Raw genomic sequence first — 24437 nt, forward strand, 5'->3', positions numbered from 1 at the left:
AAAAATCAATCTTTGTTTACAATGGTAAAAAAATCACAACTTACAAACTTGAATAATCAAAAAAGTACCATAAAAACATTACAAAATCCCACCCCCCCAAAGCATAATACTTTATTAACAGCCTGACATATCTCTAAAATACTTTTTTTTTTTCATTTTGAGTGCATACTTTTTGATCACCAAAAGAGGTAAAAATTTTCAATAGAGAGAATAGAAAGGTAATTCAATCTTCCTTCTAGCATAGTTTTCCAAAATTTGTGTTTGTTATTTATAGTTTAGAAAACTTTCATTTTGACTTTATACCTTACTACTGATAATGTCATTTAAAATTGATGAATTATAGGATATTCCCTGGTGATCGAGTAGTTAGGATTCCACACTTTCACTGCCGCAGCCTGGGTTCAATCCCTGGTCAGAGGACTAAGATCCTGAAAGCCATGCAGGAAGGCCAAAAAAAAAAAAACTTTAGCTTAGTGGAGTGAGGAGGACAGGTAAGGCAGTGATGGGAGATAAAACCAAGTGACAAGACAACAAAGTGCTGGAGTTTTATAGGCGAGGTGAGAAAAGAGGGTCAGATGTTGGCAAGAGGCTGAGCATGGGTTTCTGTGCATTAGAAAGAGAAATCAAAGGCTCAGTGATGCTCGCCAAACAGAGGAAAGGCTACAGAGATACTTGGTATCAGAGTCAGACATAACTCTGCCACGCTCTAGCTTGCAAAACTTTATGAACAATTACTAACTACACACGGAAGAGACTGCAAGTCAACTGTATTCCACTAAACTCAAGTAAATAATCTACAACAAAAATGTCTCCTTAGCAGGATGCCAAAAATAACCACAGTCACTCCAATGACACATGATAAGAAAGGTAAGGTGGTGAAGGGGAATTTGGATTTGAAAAGATGATGGTTATATCAATTGTGGTTAAATACCTCACTCATTTTATGAAGACTCACAAAAGTGCACATAAGCACTTTGTGAGGACTCCTCCCAAAAGTTTGGAAGGAACATGTGTAGGTGAGGAACTCTAAAATTAAGCTTCATTAACTTTGTGGTAAATCCAACTTTGGTGCTAATGTAACGAATAACTTGGTCCCTCTTTCTGCCTAAGCTCTGATCTCACGCCAGCCCACCACTGGCCGAATTCAACAAGAAGGCAGGGTATTGTGGGGCCAAGCGGATGATAAAAATCAAAATTTCTGGAGTACAGATTAGAGTCAAGAAGGATGGAGAGTAAATCTGGAGTAGCAAACAAACAAACAAAATGCCTGTTTTTCAAGAGAAGCAGATGAGCAAAGTGATGACCTGGAGAGAGATTGCATTTGATCCAATTCCCAGTGAAAACGAGAAAGAATCAAAAGTCCTACCACTTTAAGACACTGTCTCTGGTTGGGGAACTAAGGCCATGTGGTCCAGCCAAAAGAAAAAGAAAAGTCCTACCACTAAGCAGCTGAGGCCCAGGAAACAAAGGGCCTTTAACAAGGAGACACATAAATCAGCAAGTACAGGAGATGAGATTTACACAGAACCACTGGAGGAATCACGCACATCATTCCATAAATCATGTACATAAACACTTGAAAGTTCTGTATGGGTACTGTGTTTTCTTTTCTTCCTTAGGGTCTTTTAATAGGTCCAATGATCATAACGTGACTTGGCAAAAAATTTTTGGTGGCCCTCCCTAGCTCCTTCTACTTAATTTAAGCTTGAAAGACTTATTCCCATGCTCCTTCTACTTAATTTAAGCTTGAAAGACTTATTCCCAGGCTAATAATGTTATAGACAGTGGTTAGATTACCAGTTCTAACCACAAAAATCCTTTTTTCATACAAATGTGACTGAACTGGACTCCCAAGAGTATGCGAACATTTCCAAGACCAAGCTCAAGTATAAAAAGTGATATGAACCGGAAATAAAAGAAAAGAATGGCAGCCTATCTGGAATAAGGCAACTCCTGACCACAAGAGGATGGAAACGACTAGAGGAAGGGAAGATCCGAAGAACAAATGTTGATGCCCTATGAGTGGGAGGTTCACACAGAGGAAGAAAAGATCTATAACGTGGCCTCAGGATGAGAAGTTGTAGGAGTACAGATCCCTGTTGAGGTCTGGGAGGACCATTTCTCCCCAGCTTTATTTATTATGCCAAGTCTCAGACTTTGTAGACAATCTCTCTAGCTGGGTATAACCAAGTCTTTTTTCACACTTTACCTAATTTAAATGTCTTGACAAGAGTAAAACACCAATTGAAGGTATTTTCATAGAATAAGCCATTTTTGTACTGTTGAACTCTTGAACAATTTTCTCTGGAATATCACAAAATATATTGTTATTTCACTTATTAAAATGCATTGCTCAAACACCTCAAAAATTAGTTACATTGTCTTAGGGAAGACATTTTCTAAACTCTAAGGCAGCATTTCTGTTAATAAATACTGGGTTTGGACATCTTATTTAACTTAGTTAATTATTCTACATCAGGAGCAAGCCAACCTCTTCATGCTTGTTTATACTCTGTCATGATGGGGAGACTGCACTGACCTTTATATTCTTTTTGTTGTGAAGATTAAGTGGTCGAGTTTGGCAACCATCAGCAGTGTCCAGCACAAAGCAGACACTCTAAACCAAAAAGGGAATCTAAGGGACTGAGTTTTTGTCCTGCGTATTTTAGACTACTAAGATTTAGAACTTGCAAATATTTCGCTTTTCTGTTTTTTATTTTTATTTTTAAAAGCTTTTTATTTTATACAGGAGTGGATTTCTTTCTCTCTGTTTTTTAAGAGCTGAAAGCATGTCAACAGAGTTCAAAGCCCCACCCAGCAGGGCCTAAGCATTCCCTCAAAAAAACTGGCAGGCCACCAACCGCCACCTCCCAGGGCACCCTGAAGGATACTGATAAGCCGAGGAGACAGTCACATCCGAGTACGCGGGGTCCAACCCCAAATTAGTTAATCGGGCGTTTGCGGGTCGGAGGTGAGGAGGTGCCGTTCCTTTTCCTATCTCTCCCCAGCCTCTTCTCTCCCGGAGTCCCTGCTCCTCAGCCCCGCCCCTACTTGGCTTCCAATCCCATTCCGCCTGGAGCTCAAGCGGCCAATCAGGTGGCGGTCCTGCCGAAGGGGCGGGACGAGGGGGGCGGAGCTGAGTGGCGGAGTCTGAAGTCGCCTATTTCAGCTGCGGCGCTGGAGACGCGTGAGCCGGGCCCACCTGCAAAGTTCTGCAGCGCCACTCAGACACCATGGCGGACAACCGGGATCCAGCCAGCGACCAGATGAAACACTGGAAGGAGCAGAGGGCCGCGCAGGTACACCCTGCGCTCTCCGAGCCTGCCCTACGGTCCGCGTAGGAAGCAGGGTGTCCTCGAGTAACGGCCCCTGCTGCCACAGCGCGGAGGTTCTGGGGAGGGAGGGCTGTACCACCGATCGCGGGGGAGGTTAGGGGTGTTTGTGTGCTTCCTTTCGGTCTGGTTGGGCTGTTACATTCGCGGGCGGGAGGGGAGAGGGTTCTGGGCCCGGGGGCAGCGGTCCTGCAGGGTTTGTGGTAGGCTGCAGGTCGTGGGTGGTTGACTTACAGTTTTGCGCCTTTGCCAGCTGGGACAGAGGTTGCAGTTTGAGGCAGCAGTGAAGGCTTATGGGGAAAGAGGCAGAGAGCTGCAGCTGCAAGAAAGGAAGTGACGGGGGACGTGGGAGCAGGCTCTAGCTTTGCCCTGGCTCAAACAATAACTACCAGCTTTCGTATTTGGGGTGCGGGGTGTCTTGGGGGCAGGGAACGACTTTTATCATCTCCATGTCCCCAGCATTGAACATAAAGCGTTGTTTGTGTGTTAGTTGCTCAGTCGTGTCCGACTCTCTGTAATCCCATGAACTATAGCCCACAGACAGACTGTTCTGTCCATGGAATTATCCAGGCAAGAATGCTGGAGTGGGTTGCCATTCCCTTCTCCAGGGGATCTTCCCGAACCAGGGATGTAACCCAGGTCTCCCGTGTTGCAGGCAGATTCTTTACCATCTGGGCATCCAGGGAAGCGCACATACAGCATTAAACAGCTAAATAAAAAGATATGTACACCCATGATTTCTTTTGCACTTAAAAACATCGTCTAGCATTTTAGAGCTAAAAGTGACCTTAGTGATTAATTAATGCATTTATTTACACCTATGCTTTGAGTGCCAACATGTGCTAGGCACAGTGCTGGGGCAAGTGGAACAAATTCCAGTGAGGCTGAAAGCTCAAAGTCAAGTTTGGGAGACAAGACAGGTAAATAGATGGTTACCTTCCAACGTGGCCAGGGCACTAATATAGGTTATCTGCTGAGTGTAAAGGGAGTGACTGACCCAGTTGGCAGGCTTCTCAAAGCAGGTGACATCTGAACAAGAGCTTTACAGCTGAGTAGGAATTCAGCCCTATAGTGGTTGGCCAGTCATTCCTGGCCTGTACCCCTAGGATGTAGAGCATTCAAGGGCATCTCTGAGCAGGTTGGGTGGGATGGGAGCACTTCTGTTTTGAGTCTTCTTTTGTCAAATTGGCCTAGAGAGTGTTCAGGACTTGCCCAGTTCCCATGGCGGCTGGTTAATGGCAGAGAGAGGACTAGAGTCATGCTTTCCTCGTCTTGTCTAGTGCTCTTTCTTCTTTTTAAAATTTATTTTTAATTGGAGGTTAATTGCTTTACGATATTGTCTTGGTTTCTACCATACATCAACATGAATCAGCCGTAGGCAAACATATCTGCCTTCCCTCCTGAACCTGCCTTCCACCTCATGCCACCTGTCTAGGTAGTGACAGAGTACTCGTTTAGTGCTCTTCCTTAAAACCGGGTTAGTGTTCATGAACTAGGATTAATGCTGAGTGCTCATGGATTACCTTGTAGTTCCCTGTTTGTGAGAAGGCTACCATTCTCTTTAAAGGGCCTGGAAAATCTCTTTTCTCATTTTGTTCCTTATTATGTGCTACTAGGGGATTTGGCTTTTCATGAGTTCTTAGGCAAAGTGAACCAGAGAGACTTAGCATCTTATCAGTCAAGGACAAGTGGCTAGTCAGTGGCAGAGTCAAGATTAGAACTCTGCTTCCTAGAGCCAGGACTCTCTGTATACCCAGTGGTTGCTGCATCTTGGTTCACATGGAGGTGTTCATGAATACTCGGTGAATTGGAAACAATATGGGCAAATGAGATTCTCATAAAACAAAATTCATTCTTTTGAAAGGACTCCGTTGAGACTAGCTTGCCTTGTCACTGTTTGGGAGAATTATTAACTGTTGTTAAATCATTAAGATCTTGCTGGTGACTTGCCCTACATGGTCACCCATGTGAGAAACAGCTGGCCTGCAAAGCGCATCTATAATCTGGGCACTCCTAGTTGAAATACTTCTGTCTCCTCTGTTCATGCATCACAGTGCACTGTTCACATTGTCCTGATTGGCAGTCACATTGGCATCTTGTTTTTCCTTACCTGAGCTGCTCTGAGTGGAAACTGCTTATTTTTATGAGGAGACTGCCCACTTCCCAAAGGAATTTTGCATCTGTCACATACCCTTTGTAATTTCCCAATGCTTTCTTTGGAAAATTTTCAAACATTCAGAAAAATGAGAAAAATTGTGTAGTATATGCCTGTATACCTACGACATTTTAAAAAATTTCTTTTAACATGTTATTCCATATCTGTCTGTCCCTTCATACATCCCTTAACCTATGTTTTGGAGGGGCACTTCAGAGTATGTTGTAGACATCAGTAGACTTGATGCAAATTACGAGAATTCATTGTTTATTTATGTTTTTAAGGCAAAATTTATATACAAAAATATACAAATATGAAGTGCACCAGTCTGTGCTTTTTGATAAACACCTGTGAATCTGGTTCTTTTATCAAGATGTAGAAGATTCTCATCACCCTGGAATGTTCCCTCGTGCTGTTTTCCATCTTTCCCTGCTTCTCCTGCAGTCCTGCTCCAGGCAACCACTGATGATTTTGCTTTTTAACCATTGATTTAGGTACTTTTTGTGTAACGCTGCTTTCATTCAGCAAATATGTTTTAAGATTAAAAAAAAATGTTTTAGGATTCATTCCTGTCATTGCATGTATTGCTGAGTAGTAATAGTACTAGTACTATTACTGATTAGAGCACCATTGTCTGATTAGAGCACCGTGTGCTTATCCTGTTGTTGGGCACCTGGACTATTCCCCCTGTGTGGCTGTTATGAATTAAGTTTCTATAAAGAGTCTTATACAAGTCTTTTTGTGCACATATGCTTTTATTTCTCTTAAAAAATACCTGTGAATAGAATTGCCGAGTAAGTGAATAAGGTAAGTGAATGTCTTATGAGAAATTCCTAAGCCTTCTTCTGATGTGGTTTACCATTTTACACTTCTGTCAACAGTGTTTGAGAGTTACATTGGTCCACCTCCTGCCATCCTTTGGGATTGTCATTCTTTTTAAGTTTAGCCTTTCTGGTGAATAAGAAGTGATATTTGCATTGCTCTGATGACCAGTGATGCATCTTTTCATGTGCCTATTTGACCAGTGGTATACAGTATTTCTTCCCTGGTGGCTCAGATGCTAAAGACTCTGCCCACAATGCAGGAGACCTGGGTTCGATCCCTGGGTCAGGAAGATCCCCTGGAGGAGGAAAGGGCAACCCACTCCAGTATTCTTGCCTGGAGAATTCATGGACAGAGGAGTCCAGCAGGCTACAGTCCACGGGATCAGAAAGAGTCAGATATGACTAACACACACATATGTATTTCTTTAATGGATTTGTTCACATCTTTTGTCCTTGAAAACATTGGATTGTTTGTTTTACTATCCTTGATTCATAGCCCATGTTTTAAGTACAGTCACGCATGGGCTACATGCTGTAATAATACATCCCAAAGTGTATAGTGGCATAAACCTATGAGAAGCTTATTTCTCTCTTATGTGATTAGCCAAAATGGTTTGAGGTTGCAGAAGGAGGTAGTGAGTCCTCGGCAGCCCACAGTTCCCCAAGGCTGCAGGCTGAAGGAGGATGCTCCTGTGGCAACACAGGGTTTCTTAATGTTGCCCTCCATATCACTGTCTAGTCACAGACGATTAAGAGCGTGGAGGAGAGTATGTGGGAGGTTTAGATGCCAGGCTGGAAGTGGTGTATGTCACTTCTGCCTGCATTCTTTTGTCTAGAACCCTGTCACATGGCTGCACCTGCTGTGAGCGAGGCTGGGCGACAGTCTCCCTCTGCACCCAGGTCGCCAACCCTTCTACACCGTGTCCAAACATACTTTCAATGTGATGACAATCTCTCTGGCCATTTTCTTCTGATGTGGTGATGAGCAGACAGGCATAATCTCTTTCAGAAGGGTATGTTGGACTTTTAAAATATTCTGTTAGAAATTTATGACGGTAAAGTATAGTTTTTGTTTTTTTTTTTTTCAAATCTTCATTTGCTTGGCAAGTGCTTTTTAAAAAAATAAGTGGGCAGTTCTGCATCAGTATCTTGCCTTCCATCACCCACTTTGTTTATATTGGTTCTGGACTATGAGCGCTTTAAGTTGTGGAACTGCTGCTGGAGGGCACGCTGCCATCTCCTCCCTCAAAAACCGGATGCTGAATGTTGTGCTGGGCGTCTCCTCCTTTGGAACCGAGTCAGCGAGCATGAAAACAATTTATGGAACGTCTCTCCTTGTGGGCATATTTCATTGCTGACAAGTGAATTGGGACCTTTGTGAAATTTAACAGGCGAGTGACAAATCAAATACGTTCATAGGTATGACTTGGATCTTCTTAAAAATCTCTCTTTTTCTTTCTCTCAGAGTAGGTTTAGGGGAGGGAGGTGGTTCTCCAGGTTATTTCCGGTCCCTCTGAATGGAACTTGATGGAAACTTTTATTGCTTAGAATGCCATTGGCTCTTCCTGTGGGAAACTTAAGGTAATTGGTAGCCTCTGATCCCTTAAAAACTGGAGAATTTGAGCATTTCGAGACTTTCCTTTTTAAACAATTCCTAATTACTTAGAAGAGAAGTTGGGTTTTAGACCATCCATTCCTGTCAATGAATCACAAGACAGAACCTTTGAGGGTTTATGTATTTTTTAGGGTAAACTTGGTAATAGCTGCATTGACGTAATGTTGCCGACATTCGGGGGCTGGAGAGAGGTGACTGAATAACTTCTTGTGCACGTGTATTTGCATTTCTTGTGGAAACCACCTTTTTTGTTCATTTTCCTTCTAGTGCTGTGACTGCTGTCGTTTCTCCTGCTAAGGGTAAAGGAGTCTTTTACTTAGTGGATCGGTCATCCTTCATTTTTTGAGCCTTTCTCTCCTCTTACTCCCTACTTTTTTTTTGAAAAAGTAAAGGACTAGTGCATTTCTCAGTGCTGTCAGACTTATTTAGTAAAGTCATTTTCAAGACAGAGAAAACCTCTTTTTCAGTAGCCGTTCCGTGTATTTTCAAGGCTTTATTCCCGGTAGGATTATTCTGTTTGCTGATTATTGAAAACCAGTAGCAGTGTATTTTGAACATATCTGGAAATATAGACAGCTCACCAAGAAGAAAAGGAAAAAAAATGTGAGCAGCTACTGGGACGTGTTTCCTCTTGTACAAAATAATACAAAAGAACCTTGCTTGAAAAGCAGACATTTCCCATTAGGGTGAGGAAGGAGGTGTGTTCAATCAGTCTGTGCATGGCGGTCCAACCATGTGACCTTCAAGTCTGACATTTATCTTCCTTGTAAAAGGCAACTTTTTTTTTTTTTTCTGGAATAAAAACTGTCCACTAGAATCTAAAAATGAATGATACAAATGAACTTATTTATAAAACAGAAATAGACTCACAGACATAGAAAGCAAATTTGTGGTTAACAAAGGGGAAAGTGGTGGGGGAGGGATAAATTGGGAGCTTGGGATTACATATACACACTACTATAAATAAAACAGATAACCAACAAGAACCTACCGTACAACATAAGGGAACTCTACACAATATCTTGTAATAATGAGTAATGGAAAGGAACCTAAAATATCTATCTGGATCACTTTGCTACATACCTGAAACTAACACAACACTGTAAATCAGCTGTGTTTCAATAAATTTTGTTAAAAAAAAAAAAAAAAGCTGATAGAGCTCATCCAGACCTACTTAAAAAAAAAAAGTGATTACTAATAAAGTTGGATTAATATCTACAAAAAAGAACAACAACAAAAAAACCCCCACTAGTTGTCTTCCCTGGGATCCTTGGAATCATTTTTTAATTTTCTTCAAGCCCTCACAGGCTTCACTTTGACACCAACGGCCTTGTTTGTGAAAGTCGCTCAGTCTTGTCTGACTCTGCAACTCCATGGGTCTATCTATGGAATTCTCCAGGCAAGAATACTGGAGTGGGCTGCCATTCCGTTCTCCAGGGGATCTTCCTAACCCAGGGATCAAACCCAGGTCTCCTGCATTGCAGGTAGATTCTTTACCATCTGAGCTACCAGAGAAGGGCAATTCTTGGCTTGCTGGTGAGACCTTATTGTTCCTTGCCCAGGGCATTGTTATCAGCCTGAGGCCATATTCCATAGCAGTTAGCTCGGTGTTGACAAGCCTATTGTCACTCTCGCTGACTTTAGTGCACTTTGTTTAGTACCAACAGGGCCCGTTTGGTTCTTAATGAAGAACATATTTTGATTTTTTCTTATGTTTATTGGATTTCATTTTTTTCCCATTATATATTATTCAGTTTTTTTTTAATTGAATGGCACTTCTAGAGGTGGATGGTATAGAATAACTTAGACAATGAGTAAAGTCAGACAAGAACTCATTCTTGCCTCTTGCACTTCGAATGACCAACAGTTCTTGACTGAGGCACCTGGTGGCTTAAGCATGAAGTCAGCTTACAAGATGAAGTATATCCTGGTGATGAAGTCACCACTTGGAGCCCAGAAAGCATAATTTTTAGTCTTTAAGGCAGTCAGCAACGTTTCCCAGTGTTGTCAGGTCACTGATTTTTGTGCTAGAGAACCCCCTCAGTGTGATGTGGTATTGAGGTGAGTCACTTTCTAATGCTTCCGATGTTTTAAGACACAAAAAAAGCACATCTATTGAATTCAGAATTTAGGAGTAAATGATCTGCATGGAAGTTAGGATTCTCTTTGTTTTCTAGTGACAATCTCTGGGCAGGAGCCTGTGGCTCAGCAAAAAATCTGCCTGCAATGCAAGAGACATGGGTTCGGTCCATGGGTTGGGAAGATCCCCTGGAGAAGTGAATGGCAGCCCACTCCAGTGTTTTTGGAAAATCCCATGAACAGCCATCATGATGGGCTGCAGAGTTGCAAGAGTCAGAGACGACTTAGTGACTGAATCACCACCAGGAAGAAGCCAGCGTTAATCACCTGGTTGGTCTGTTGTATATTTTGAGTACAGTGCTGAACTTGCCTGTCCTTTGTCTTGACCGAATGTGTTGATGTAGGAAGAGTATTTAACACAGAGCCTGCCCAGGGTAACCACTCATGCATGATGCAGCCCTTTATTTCTGTCCCTTGTTTCAACTTCTCCCTTACTTCTTTTCTTTGACATTGCTCTTTGATTCTTCATGGAAAAACAAAAAAATCAAAAAACAACCCACACTTTATATTGTGGAAAATTTCAAACCGGAGCTGAACAGAAAAGATGGTATAATGAAGCTCCAAGCTTTTGTCTGTCAGCTTCAATAATGAATTTTTGTCCCACCAGCTCTCCCTGCTAAGAGCTCCCCTACAGAACAGCAGTTCATGTGAGTTGCCACGACTTGCTGGGGGAATTAGGCATGTCTTGTGTGGCTCCACTGGCAGAGGACTCTTGGAAGCTTCTGCTGGTTTCCTCTGACTTAAGGAGCCCCTTCTCCTTGCTTATTTTGCTTTGTATCTAAATGCCATAATAAATGATGGCCTGAGGATGGCTAGATGCTGAGTTCTGTGAGTTTTAGAGAATCACTCGGGGGAGGTCTTGAGGAACCCTGACATTGTCTCTCTTTTTTTAACACTTTGTTCAAATCCTAGATGCAAGTAAGGTTCACACATGGCATTGATTGATATGTCTCTTAAGTCCATCTGTCTCTTCCTTAGGGTGGTTTTAAATGAAGTTTACAGTGATTTAGTAACCTGTGAAGGGTCAGGCTTTACAATCAAATAGGGTTCAACTTGAGGCTTGACCGCTGGGCAGATTACCTCACCTCCCTCCCCTTTCGTTTCTCATATTGAAAATGGGATAACAATTCTCCTTACCTTGCAGTATTGCTGTGAGAATTAATTTATATAAAACATGTGTGTAAACCAACACATGTCAGTTACCCAGCCTGTAGAATATGTGCAGGAGATGTAAGCTGTGCTGTTCTGAGAAGCACTATAGTGTGTGCTTTTGGGTCCTTGAGCCAGTCTGCTTGGGTTCAAACTCTGCCTCTGCCCCATTTTAGGTGGGTAGCCTTGAGCCGGTTGTATAACTTCTCCACGCCTCAGTTTCCTCTTCTGTATAGTGGAGATTATCACAGTCCTTACCTTGGAGAGGTGGACTAAATGTGATAACCTGAGTAGAGTGTAGAACAGTGCCCGCAGAGCAAGCTGATATTTGTTGTTCTGAAGCTTGAGTGTGTCTAGTAAGGCCTTTCACACCTAAACAGAAAGAGGCAAAGAAAGAATCAGTGGGATGACAGGAGATGGAGGAATCGTCTTCATTATAAGCTGAGGCTTAACTGGAGAATGTGGCTTAGGAGTTTGGGCAAAGAGGGCCTGCTGAGACCGTTTCCCTGATTTGAATTTATTTACGCCTTGTGTTTAGCTGACTCTGGAGACTACCAGAGGAGTAGATGCTGCTGTGGCCACTGGCTTCCAAAGGGAAGAGCGTGGGCCCTGTGTAGGCCTGGGTCCCTTTCCCAAACTGCCCCAGCAGGGGAAGTTTCCCCGCTTCCTTGCATCAGGGCAGGAGGCCCGGAACACCACCGCACTGTCATGCCAACCCCCCACCAAGAAACTCGAGGACCAAGGCAACCTTTGGTTTTCTGAACGGGGTGTGTTGTAGGCACTGATTTGCTAGAAAACGCTAGGTATATTCTGTACTGATCTCTGAGAATATAAAGCTGACATTATGACTCTACTGGGATTGAAAGCTGGGGACAGTTTGTATGACCCCCTTTTTCAGTTTAAAAAAAGAAGCCTACGATAGCGAGTTCTTGGAAATTCTGTGAGCAGAGGGCACTTACCAGTGGCAACTATGAGCAGAGGGCACTTACCAGTGGCAACTATGTTGACAAAATATTTCACCAGAGAAAGCCATCTTGACCGCTCCCAGGAAAATTTCTTCAACCCTGTCTTAGTTTGAGCCAAAAAGTACAAACACCAAAGCCAAAGTGGAATTTTACTTTGATCTCGAGCCTTTCTTTCTAATCATGGTGCTAGCCTTTAAACCAGGCCAAAGTACTTCTTGTCAATTGCTGCAGCAGTTTTTATGACAAGTTTGTTTCACGATTTTTCATCAGAATTTGAAGTTACAGGACTTCCCTGGTGGTCCAGTGGTTAGGAATCCACCTGCCAAGACAGGAGACGTGGCTTCCATCCCTCATCTGGGAAGATTCTACGTGTGACGAGGCAGATAAGCCCGTGTGCCACAACTCGTAAAGTCTGAACGCCGAGATCTTTCTCTGCACCCAGAGAAGCCAAAGCAATGAGAAGCCTGCGTACCACAACTAGAGAGTTGTCCCCACTTGCCACAACTAGAGAAAGGCCCTGCACAGCAATGAAAACCCAGCATCACCTAAAATAAAAATAAATAAAAAATTAAAAAAAAAGAATTTGAAGCTATAAGTGCAGGTATTTCCCTTTTTTTTTTGGAGGGAAGGTGCAGGGAGAGGCATGGGCTATTGTTACCTCCTCCTCCTTTTGAGAAATAATCTTTCTTGGCCATTTCATATCGGTCCATAGTTTAATTCATTCCCTTGTTAAATCCTCAGCCTTGGTTGTGCGCTTGTGGCTGGGCTCTGGATGCAGAAAGAGTATACTGTCTCGAGAGAAAAAACCACAAAGCAACTAAGGCAATGAGATTATCTGTTCTGTGGGCCCAGGAAGATGCCCTTGGCCCAGCTTGTGGGGTGGCATGGGTGGGGCAGGAAGAGTGGTCGGGGAGAAGCATGTACGATTGTCATGAGGAATTGGCAGCCAGAAAGATGTTAAACATATTAACAGGTAACTGCTGCTGCTTTTCCAGAGAGGGAGCTCTCAGAATTGCCTATCCACAGAAGAACTCTTCTGTGCTTAAAAATATTCTAGTTGTAAAGTGATCTTGCACTGAGTTAAAACAGGCCCTTCCCTGGCAGTCCAGTGGTTAAGACTCTTCGCTTCCAATGCAGGGGGCACAGGTTCAGTCCCTGTTGGGGAACTGAGATGCCACATGTCACGTGGGGTGGCCAAAAAATTAAAAAAACAAAAACCCTATAACCAGCAAGTTGGCAGACATATCTTTGCCCTTCCATGCTTTCCTGTGTGCTGCCACACAGAAATCTGCGTAAAGTTAAATACTCTGAGCATGTGGCATCGACCACTAAACAAGTAATGATATTCCTCTCACTGGTTGTGGAGAGGCTTGAAAGAAGATAGCTAGAAAAAAAGCCTTTCATATGGCAAGTGCTCGAGAAGTGGTATTTACAAAGGGAAATTAGAAACTAGGTACCGTTCCATCAGCTGTGCTGATTCTGTGTGTTTGTCCTTTCTGATTAGCTTTGGACCAGTGGTAACCGCCCTCCATCATATCCCTAGAGAAAGCTCAGAGCTTGCATCACGGGATGTTGGGGATGTTGTTTCTTTTGTTTGCTGCTGGTGAAAAACGGGCACGGGCTCCAGGATGTGGTTATATTCTGGTTTTACTGGCACTCGCTGTCCTCAGGAGCCCTCTGTCTACCCTCCTCCGAGGGGGCAGACCTCTACCCTTGTGTGTGCAGGTCATAGGGATACATCCTGCCAGGCTCTGGTCTGTGGGGACCGGGAGGACAGGGACCACAGCTGGTGAATGAGTGACTTGAAATGAGTCACCTGGGGGGCCCTAGTGCTAAATCCACTCCCCCACCGCCCCGCGCCTGCCATCCAGCCTGCAGAGGGGTCCACCGTGGGGCTGTTGAACTAATGAGACCCAGGTGCACTGTGGCTGCTTCTTACGTCCTTCATCAACAGACAAGCTCCCACTTATTTTTCCCTCCTTCCCTGTCTTTCCCGGCCTCTGGCTGAAGTCTGCTGACCTGTTGCTCTCATCACCACTGCCAGACAGTTGCTGCCTCTGCCTTTGGTAGGCTTTTCATTTTTTCTCCCTTCTTCCTTTACCACTCCCCTCCCCGTCATCACCTCTGCCTTTCTCAGCACGTGCAGGGAGTGGCTTCATCTGACTGTACTCGTCTAAACAGGTACCATCTTCCAGGTCTTGCTGTTCTGGGACACTTTTGTCATTGCTTGTAGCCCAGGAGGGCTGGTTTTCACTGCTTTCTACTTCAGTTTAGTCACTCAGTCATGTCCAACGCTTTGCGGCCCCACGGACTGCAGCACGCCAGGCTTCCCTGTCCATCACCAACTCCCGGAGCTTGCTCAAACTCATGTCCATCGGGTCGGCAATGCCATCCAACCATTTCATCCTCTGTCCTCCCTTTCTCCTCCTGCCTTTAATCTTTCCTAGCATCAGGTTCAAAATTATTCTAAATGTTTGAGAATGCTGGAAGTTTGATTTAAACAAAAATCAAAACAAATTGTATCTATTCTGGGGTTAATTGCAATGCTTACTGCATGGAACTGGCTTTTTTTCAGAAATGACTTTTAAAATTTTGCTTTTGATGGTCCATTTCCCAGCTCCACCTTCACTTACTTTATTTAGTAAAGCTTCATTGCATTAACTCTGTTAGTTTTCACCATCTCAGTGAATATACTGTGTCCTTCTTTTCATCTAGTGAATACTCTCTGTCTTTGTTTAAATTCAGTATCTCTTTTTTGATGTTGCCCTAAACACCGCCTGAAGTCAGGAGTCTTTTCCTCCCTGATCTTTGACCATGACCTCCATTCTGTCTTGCTAACTATTGAATCTTTTCCTGCCACACTTGTTTTAAAGACATATTGCATATCCATTGGCTTGGAAAGGTGTTAAAAGAGAGGACAGTTGATCTATTAGACCAGGGAACTAGAAGAGAGGCTGAATGTTACTGACCTACAAACCCAGGTTTCATTTCTCGGGGGGATGAATGTCATGGAGGAGATTCCTGCACTGGGTGGGCAGGAGGCCCAGTGATGGCAGCATTCCAGCATTGCCACGTTAAGCGTCCATGATGCATTGTCACGAGGCGAGCCCATCTCGTTCTTTAGCCCTTCAACTCGCTCATCCGCTCATCCAGCTGGCTCTGCATCTGCCTCCTCTGGGCGTAGGCTTTATTCTTGACTTTATCACCCTGACCTGGTCCTAAGAAGGAGTCTTGTGATGTGGTCTCGTTCATTTCTCAGCAGCAGCGTCTTCCTGTATTAGGGATGCAAAGATGGAAATAACCCTCTGACCCGTTTACCGTTCCTCTCACTGAGCTTGGTGTTCTCTCACATACGCTTCTCCTTTATGGGAAGTCCCCCACCACTGGCCCCCCCTCCCCTGCCATGTTTATTTTTTTGCACATGAAAAGTTGATTAACTTGCTAATAGCCAGGGGAGGACTGGGGAAGGTCGTGGGAGAGGCAGTTGGCTGCTGTCAAAAGCAGAATGTGACCACAGAGCAAGATGAAGCTGCCTGGGATCACGAGAGGCTTAAAAATGCTGCTCCCACCCCAGAGAAGGGACAGCTGAAGGGCTCCTGATATAATAGAAATGGGAAAATTGGGTGGATCTAATTTTTAATTACAGTAAAACAACCTATCTCATCTCATAGACATTTGGCATCTTTCGAAAATTAATACTGTAATCCATCTTACCAGTAACTGTTTATTTTCGGTGATGACAAAAGCCAGTGACTTCTTTTGGAATTGAGAAGAGATGCTGCAGATGGCTGGAGTACTGCTTGAGAGCAGCGTACTGCACTGTACAGAGTGATTCGCCTTGACGTGTCTGGTGGTCAGGAAGTATTTGGAAAATCTGTGTAAAGCAGGTGGAGGCATAGCTTCCCTGGGGACCATCTCTCATTATGAGTTTGGACATTCAGTGTTAAACGCATATGACATATAATCCCTTTTAGGGGGATCTCTACCTGGGGTTTCCTGTGTGGAGCCTGGTGGCTATACCTAGACCAGAGGGGGAGCAAGTTGGTGAGTTATCTAGATATCGTCCTGCTTAGCATTTCTTAGAATTTCTGCGACCCAATTATAAATTTCAGGCAGCTGCATATTTTGTAGCATTTCAGTACTTTTCACACAGGAAATTTAAAAAGAGTTTGAGTAGCAGATGTAAAAATGCAAAATGATGTGCCCTGTGACAGTGGAAATTGAGGGCGTGATGGTATTGATGCTCTTGCACTCTTTTCCTCTCATGTTCACTTAGAAACCTGATGTCCTGACCACTGGAGGCGGTAATCCAGTAGGAGACAAACTCAATATTCTGACGGTAGGGCCCCGAGGGCCCCTTCTTGTCCAGGATGTGGTTTTCACTGATGAAATGGCTCACTTTGACCGGGAGAGAATTCCTGAGAGAGTCGTGCACGCCAAGGGAGCAGGTGAGAGCTGTGTTCATTTGCTGTGAAAGGACTGTTTCATAACACCTGGGTTAAAAATTACTTCTCAAAGGATCAGAGTTCTTTAAGAGAAGTGCCAAATTTTCATTCCTTGGAGAAAGGCAAAAATGTCCATCAGTTGAGGAGTCAGTAATTAAATGATGGTTTTTCCCTGGATTGAACCTTCCATGTAAAATACTTTATTTTGCTAAGAGTAAAAGTAATCTTCCTTTTATTCCATTATGCAGCTTAGTACAGAATGAAAAATATGGAAATACAGACACAGACATACTGTAATTATAACTGGATTAAGATGGTGCACTTAACTGGATAAACACTGGAATTAACTGTGCAAAGTCAATGACTGTGTAAATGTGCTGTAGTGATTTTTCCATTTTGTCCAAAACTTCTGTAAAACTCTTATCTTGCTTTTGTTACAGAAACAAAAGATATAGATGGTATTTAAAAGAAAGCTAAAAACTCAAAAGGAGGGACTTCCCTGGCAGTCCAGTAGTTAGGACTCCAAGCTTCCAATGCAGGAGGTCTGCGTTCCGTCCCTGGTTGGGGAGCCAAGATCTCACAGGCTGCACGGCACAGCCGATAAATAAATAAATTACTTAAATATTGTGAATCTTTAAAAAAAAAACAACTCAATAGGAAAAAGAAAGCTTGATAGAAAGGAAGAAGTTTTGTTGGACTCCCGTTTCAGTTCAGTTCAGTCGCTCAGTCGTGTCCGACTCTTTGCGACCCCATGAATCACAGCACGCCAGGTCTCCTTGTCCATCGCCAACTCCCGGAGTTCACCCAGACTCATGTGCGTCGATTCGGTGATGCCATCCAGCCATCTCACCCTCTGTCGTCCCCTTCTCCTCCTGCCCCCAATCCCTCCTAGCATCAGGGTCTTTTCCAGTGACTCATCTCTTCGCATGAGGTGGCCAAAGTATTGGACACAATTTCTTTATTTCCTGTTCTATCTTCTCCAGCTTATTTTGTGGGGCTTTTCCGTCATGCCTCTGATATGCTGTTCAGGTGGTTGTTTGGCTCTGTGGCAAGCTTCCTAAGTGCTCAGCCTTTCCGTGTGTTTTCTCCTCCTCTCTCCCCTGTTCTTTCTCTCCTAGATCCTACTTGTACCTGAAGGGCCTCTCAGACCCTGTGTTCTTCCAGCAACCCTGACTAGTTCCTTCTGGCTCCACTTCTCTTTGGCTCCGGCTCTGTAGCTCTCAGCTTAGCCCCGAGTGACGTAGGGCTTTGCATTTTGCTCTCATCATTTTATGTTTGGTTATCTCCCCTTCTCTCATCATTGGAAGCTCCCAGAAGGCCCGTGCTAAATCACCGGTTTCTGTTGTCACCCAGATACCTGTTGCGGGCCTGGTGACCTGAGTGATAGTCTTGTGATGCCAATTTCTGTGTCTTTCTCCTTAGGGGCTTTTGGCTACTTTGAGGTCACACATGACATTACCAGATACTCCAAGGCGAAGGTGTTTGAGCATATTGGAAAGAGGACGCCCATTGCAGTTCGCTTCTCCACTGTTGGTAAGTTGCTCTGTTTGCATTACTGGTGTTGCTTGACTCAACTCAGTGTTTTATCTGAGGCATTTATAGCTTAGTTTCCAGAAAAAACTTATCAGACAATAGGAAACAAGCACTTCTCCAAAGTATAGCAACATTTTACAGTAGAAAAAATATTTTAAGACATGTAGAAAGTTAATTATAATTCTGTTTGTTGAGAGGTCTTAGGAAATCATGCTTGTGCAGAGCTCACGCCTGCAGCCCTGTGGCATTTAGAAAGAGTTTTTCCTATGAGCGGTTGCCTCAAACGGAACATGAAGTGGTAGTGTTACTCCACAGCCATGAGAACAACTGCCCTTTATTGAGGGTTAACTCTGTGCCACCCATGGTTGGTGTTGTACTGATCCTGCTTATAATCTGTAGATGTATTAATGCTTTGCATGGTGGGGTTATTTCTGTTTCTGAGAGAGTGATTTTTCTTACGTTACAGAGCTAGTCAGAGATAGAGCTATCAAATTGCATCTCAGCATACCACAATGCCTGATTAATTCTGCCTCTGCATGAGTCTGTGTTTGTGCATTTTTATAATTCTGTGAAATGCAAAAGGAAATGAAATTAAGGATAAAAATTTCTGTCTTGACTCATTTTCTTACTATTAACCTCATACTTTTGACAACTTGCTTATTCTCTTTGGTCACTGCCTTAATCTTCATAATTATTCTCTTCCCTTATTTTACTTCAATTTTTAATTACCTGTTTGAACAAAGCTATCGTCCCTTATTTTAATTTAAATTTTAATTACCTGCTTGAACAAAGCTATCTTATTACATTAAATGGATGATATTTTCAGCTGTTATTATATATACTTTCTTATTTCTCTCAGCTAATTTCTTTGTTTACTTTTTCAGTCTAAATTAGCTGGTGGGTAATAGAAATAATAACCCAGGCACTTAAATACCTAATATGCTTCTAGAACTTGGGAAGGGTAGATTCCAGTGTTTTTATGACTTGAGGCCTCCTGGATGCAGAGTACTGTAGTGAGGCTTCATTTTCCCCATTTGAATCTTCTAGCTGGAGAATCGGGCTCAGCTGACACAGTGCGTGACCCTCGTGGCTTTGCAGTGAAATTTTACACAGAAGATGGTAATTGGGATCTTGTTGGAAATAACACCCCCATTTTCTTCATCAGGGATGCTCTATTGGTAGGTGATGAATTATTTCGCACTCTGCAGATATTTGTTGATTTAAATTGATTTCAAATACTCCGTATAGATTGGCATTTGAGGAAAAGCCCTGGGAAAAACAGAAAGAAGAGAACATCGATTGGGATTGGCTGGATTGCCTTTTACATTTTTTTTCTGTATTTAGTATCTTTTTATAAGGTCAGATTACAACAATTATCATTAGTCTTAGTTTGGCATTTTGGGGTTCACTGACTTGATGGGAATGATCCAGTTTTCCTTGCAGCACTTGGAAGATGAATAAAAAGAGGCAGTCTGCTCAAAAACGTGTAGAGGGTAAATTTCATTTCAGGGTTTTGCAGCTTAAAAATTTTAAATTGTATTGTTCAAAATGATAATCTGTAAACCTAACAAGAGGCAATGAATAAGACACCATAGGCCTGGCGTGCTGCGGTTCATGGGGTCGCAAAGAGTCGGACACGACTGAGCGACTGAACTGAACTGAATTGAAGACACCATAAGTCCTGTAAACTTAATTTTTGGATTTTTTCCCTCTCTTTTTCCATTTAGTTTCCGTCCTTTATCCACAGCCAGAAGAGAAACCCTCAAACGCACCTGAAGGATCCGGACATGGTCTGGGACTTCTGGAGCCTGCGTCCTGAGTCTCTGCATCAGGTGGGAATGCCTCTTTTTTCCACTATGTCACCTGATAAGGAACTGTTAATTATGCCTCATATAGTTTTCTCCAGTTTTGGATATTTTTATTGGAGTTGATTTTTGACTTTCTTTTGGAGAGCCTTCCTCAGATTTCTTGGTCCTTGAAGAGTTTTATAATGACGATTTTATTCATCTTTCCCCATTCATGGACCTTACCTGATACTGAACCATTATCAATTGATATTTAACAGTATTAAGGATTAAAGTTTCTTGTAGGAAGTCAAGCTCTTTGTATTAGGGAAATGAAGGGAAAGTAGTACCAAATTTTCTATTAAATTAGAATGTGAACAAGTTAGGCTAGTTTTCAGATTTGTTTTAGCTTTTCTTTATAGAATTTTGAGTCAGGACATTAGTGATTTATGTTTAATCTTTCTGCTTTAAAATTCTTCTGTTTGATATTTTTTTCAAATGGCAACCTTTCCTGTGAGCACTTGGCTAGTATGTTCCATGTCATTAAGAGATTTTTCTGGTAACTTAGGACTGTTTTAAAAATATGTTTTGATTTAAACTGAACAATTTGACCCTTGATTTTTCTGTTCCTTAGGTTTCCTTCCTGTTCAGTGATCGAGGGATTCCAGATGGACACAGGCACATGAATGGATATGGATCGCATACTTTCAAGCTGGTTAATGCAAATGGAGAGGCAGTTTATTGCAAATTCCATTATAAGGTATAGGTCACCTTTGGCAGAGTGGGTGGAAGGCTCCTACCGCCCATGTCTCCTTACTTCTCCTGAGGATTGGGCAAGGATCAAGGCCTGGCCTTCTCCACCTTTCCCTTACCTCCACCCCCAAGAATGACAAGTATCTATCTGGTTGATTAGGACCCTGATTATCTTATTGGCCACTGCCTGAGGCCCAGTTAGAACAAAGTAGTCTCTCTTTGGTCTCTTCATGTGGCTGATAGCACACAGCTGCTATCAGTAGTCAAACTTTTTCTTTCTGGACCCTGGGAACGCTGCCATAAATATTCGGGCACGTGCTCATTTTGTGCTGGCTCTCAGCATTTCTGGTGCTGGCAGGTACATATTGATATATATTTTTTTCCCCTGGAGAAGGAAGATCTAAGGTTTTAGATCAAAGATGAAGAGATAATAGAGGCCTCCCAGCTAGGTAAAAGGAAATTCCTACCTGGTTTAGCCTAGAGTTCTTTGTTGGAGTTTAGAGTCAGATGTTAGCAAACAGTCACGTGTTACGTTTTTGCTTTGCCTTTCGTAGCCCTGAGTACACTGTTCTGAGTACAGATGCTTTTGGGGTCCAGGAGGGCTTTAAGACAGAATTGGGACATTCTTGTTTGTAATAGCAATCTCATTCTCATTTTCAACATCTGATGCTATCTTTCCAAAAATATTTTTCCTCACTTTTAAATTCATCCATCTATTTTTTTAAGGATTTATTATGAACACCAGACATTAAAAAATCAGTTATAAATTTCAGGAAACAAAAATTGTTTCTTTCTTTCATAATTGAGATTTTTATTGGTTGTTTTGAGGATCAGTATACAGACATTTCAGTTTGTACACAATTGTAACATATGTACCAAAAATCTAAAAAAATCATGTAGTTGTGATTCTTTTCTAAATGTTTCAGTGATTTTCTAGCTTAAAATTTGGAGGCAAATTTTCCTTGATGGGATATCAAGTATCAATATCTTCAAATGTTAATATGCTATTATATCAAAAGTCCCACTAATTCACAATTTAATATCATATATACTACATACTTGAATTTTCAGTCATTCATAGCATGTTAACAAAGTTACTAGGAAAACTGGACTTCCACAACCAAAGATGTTACAGGGTGCATAAGATTCTGACAAGGAGAGCCAACATCAAGGAGTGGTTTGCTTTATTTAGGGAACACTTCTACCAAAAACAACATAGGAGAAGTGATTTCAAGTGTTCAAGACATTAAGTGTGCAATTAATTCCGAAGTGCTATGTAATATGCTTTGTTTTATAGGATAGAAAAGCTATCCCCATTTATGGAGTTGTTAAGCTGACACCCAAGACAATCAAAGCCTCCCATATTCAGTACCCCACTGGTCGTACCAAAAAATAACCAACCAGCAAATGATCTTATTTATTTATTTTTTTTAAAAAAGCATTTCCACTTAAAAAATTGGATAAGGTGGGATACTTTCCTTCTTTTTAAAAAAAAAAAAAAAAAATTATTTACTTCTTTGGCCGTGCTGGGTCTTTGTTGTGGCGCATGGGCCCATGGGTTGTGGCAGATGGATTTAGTTGCTCCACAGCATGTGGGATCTTAGTTCCCTGATCAAGGGTTGAACCCACGTCCCCTGCATTGCAAGGTGAATTTTTAATTACTGGACCACCAGGGTAGTCCCAAGATTCCCTCCTTCTTAAAACTGTTTCTAAAGCTACTAAGAAACTTGGATTTACCAAATAGTTGATTAAAAAAACATCCCTCTGGATTGTACAAGAAGGGGGACAGGGACCACTGATAGTACTGGGTGTGTGATATTGATCAGACTTGGCTTCTCTCTCTCCTGCTTCATCAGAGGCTGGGCTCTCCTCGTTTTTTAGTGTCTCTGTTTTCTGCAGGTAAATCATCTTTAGTCCCTTTGTTAGCCACTTTGTCCTGTTTTCCTTTTGCTCCTCCCTGTTAGCCTTTTGTTGGCACATTTTTGTCTGAAGATTTATCCTTTTCTGCTGCCTTTTGGGGCTTTATCTCCACTTTTGTGGAGCAGGTTTAGCTGACAGCCTTGCAGATCTCTTTTTGGGCTCCTCATTCTCTCCACCTCCCCCAGCTTCTGAGCTGACCTTCCTCATGGCAGCAGTGGGAGCTGTGGAGGTATGCTGCGCCGCCTGGCCACTGCTGCTCCTCCAGCCCAAAATTTCTTCTTCTTTTTTTTTTTTCATTTCCTTTCATACAATCAGATCAGATCAGTTACTTTTGGGGAATATTTTGAGAATCTTTTAATTGAGGTGTTCTCATGGGTTCTTTTAGTATGACTTGGCATTGGTTAGAATAAGTAACATTGCCAGAGAAGTCTAGAGGGTTATTTAAAAAACCTCTGGTTGCTTAAGAACTTGTTTCCAAATACTGCTGCTAAAATAAGCAGAGACAGAAGTGGACTCATGACATATACAGGCTCCCACTTAATGATATCCCAAGGACCTATTTTCTTCTGTCCTATTTGAACCATTATCTGAACAACTTAGGTGGGTGTATCAAACAGGAAAACTGTTACCCCTGTTTATATTTATGACTTGGATCTATAACCTTTGGCAAGGAACAGTTACAGGAAACAGTTGACCCACTGGCTTGTAATTGCCAAAAGAAGAAGTGTAGTGTCACTTAGAGCAAGACTAAGTCATTGTATCTGGGACAACTAGTGTGGTCGTGGCTTTGCAGTTAGAACGATCTGAACTCCCATTTCCCTCTTCTAGATAATTGTCTCTTGGCATGTTATTAAAGGTTCTCTGAGCTCCAGTTTAGCCATGGTGAAATAGTGCCAGCTGTCAGTGGTCCTGGAAAGATTGGGATGCTTATGGGTCTGTTCAGCCAAGGGCTCTGAGGTAGCGTGGGATCTAATAGACTCATCAGTCTGGATTATTCTGACCTAAGGCCATGCCTTTCTAAACCCAGGGGCTTCAGTTAAAATCAGAAAGGTATTGCAATAATATTGTACAATTTAGTGTATTCGCTGGGTGATCTGCAGATGGTGACTTCCATATTCTAATTCTGAAGATCTAACAGGCTGAAAAAAATCTTGCCACTGGCTAGAGAGAGCTGGGATTTCTGTGCTAGACATCGGCCAGCCTTCTAGAGGTGACTTTTGTGAAGGAAATATTTACGTGGTGCGTGACTTGTTTGGGCTTTTTCAAAATAAGATAGCGGTGGGAACTCTATTGAAGAGCAGGATGGGATGATAATAGGAGCTCTGGTGAAAGTGACTTAACGTCTTTGGGTTTTAATGGCTTGTTTGAAAGTCAGAATATTAATACTATTGGGTTGACCAAAAAGTTCAGTTGGGTTCATCTTATGGAAAAACTTGAATGAACTTTATGGCCAACCCAGTACTTTTGGTTGCTCATAGTTGGTGAACTGCTTGAGTAGCTATACCGAATTTCTTTTCAGTTCTATAAACCGTGATTCTATGATTTCTTTAAAAAAAAGTTAAAAAAGGAAGAGAGTTGGGGTGGAGGAATACTAGCTGAGCACAATCTCAGTAGTTGATTTGAGATATTTTAAGACAGGGAATTTAAAAAATTACTTCATGCTAAAAAAGGAGGAAAGTCCTTTAATTTTATTAACCATTTGCTTACTTTAAAAATATATTTTGATTTTTTTTTCTGATTGGAAATAGCATGAGTATAAACATTCAAATAGTAGCCACTCTGGAAAACACTTTTGAAATTCCTCAAGAAATTAACCATAGAAT

General features: G+C 42.3%; 1 protein-coding gene and 1 long non-coding RNA gene across 2 annotated transcripts in view; both read left to right on the plus strand.

The window, feature by feature from the left end:
* Positions 1–3139: 3139 nt before the first annotated feature.
* Positions 3140–24437, plus strand: part of CAT (catalase) — a 36285-nt gene continuing 14987 nt past the window's right edge. Inside the window, exons 1-6 of the mRNA XM_055549297.1 lie at positions 3140–3299; positions 16456–16627; positions 18047–18157; positions 19205–19335; positions 19885–19989; positions 20576–20701. Coding sequence (XP_055405272.1) covers positions 3234–3299; positions 16456–16627; positions 18047–18157; positions 19205–19335; positions 19885–19989; positions 20576–20701 — 711 coding nt within the window. The 5' untranslated portion in view covers positions 3140–3233. The remainder of the gene's footprint in view (positions 3300–16455; positions 16628–18046; positions 18158–19204; positions 19336–19884; positions 19990–20575; positions 20702–24437) is intronic.
* On the plus strand, positions 3579–12774 carry LOC129629307 (uncharacterized). Its single transcript, XR_008703134.1, has 2 exons — positions 3579–7324; positions 12450–12774. It is a non-coding gene; the product is annotated as an uncharacterized LOC129629307 (long non-coding RNA).

This window comes from Bubalus kerabau, chromosome 15 (assembly GCF_029407905.1).
Source record: "Bubalus kerabau isolate K-KA32 ecotype Philippines breed swamp buffalo chromosome 15, PCC_UOA_SB_1v2, whole genome shotgun sequence".
Lineage (NCBI taxonomy): Eukaryota > Metazoa > Chordata > Mammalia > Artiodactyla > Bovidae > Bubalus > Bubalus kerabau.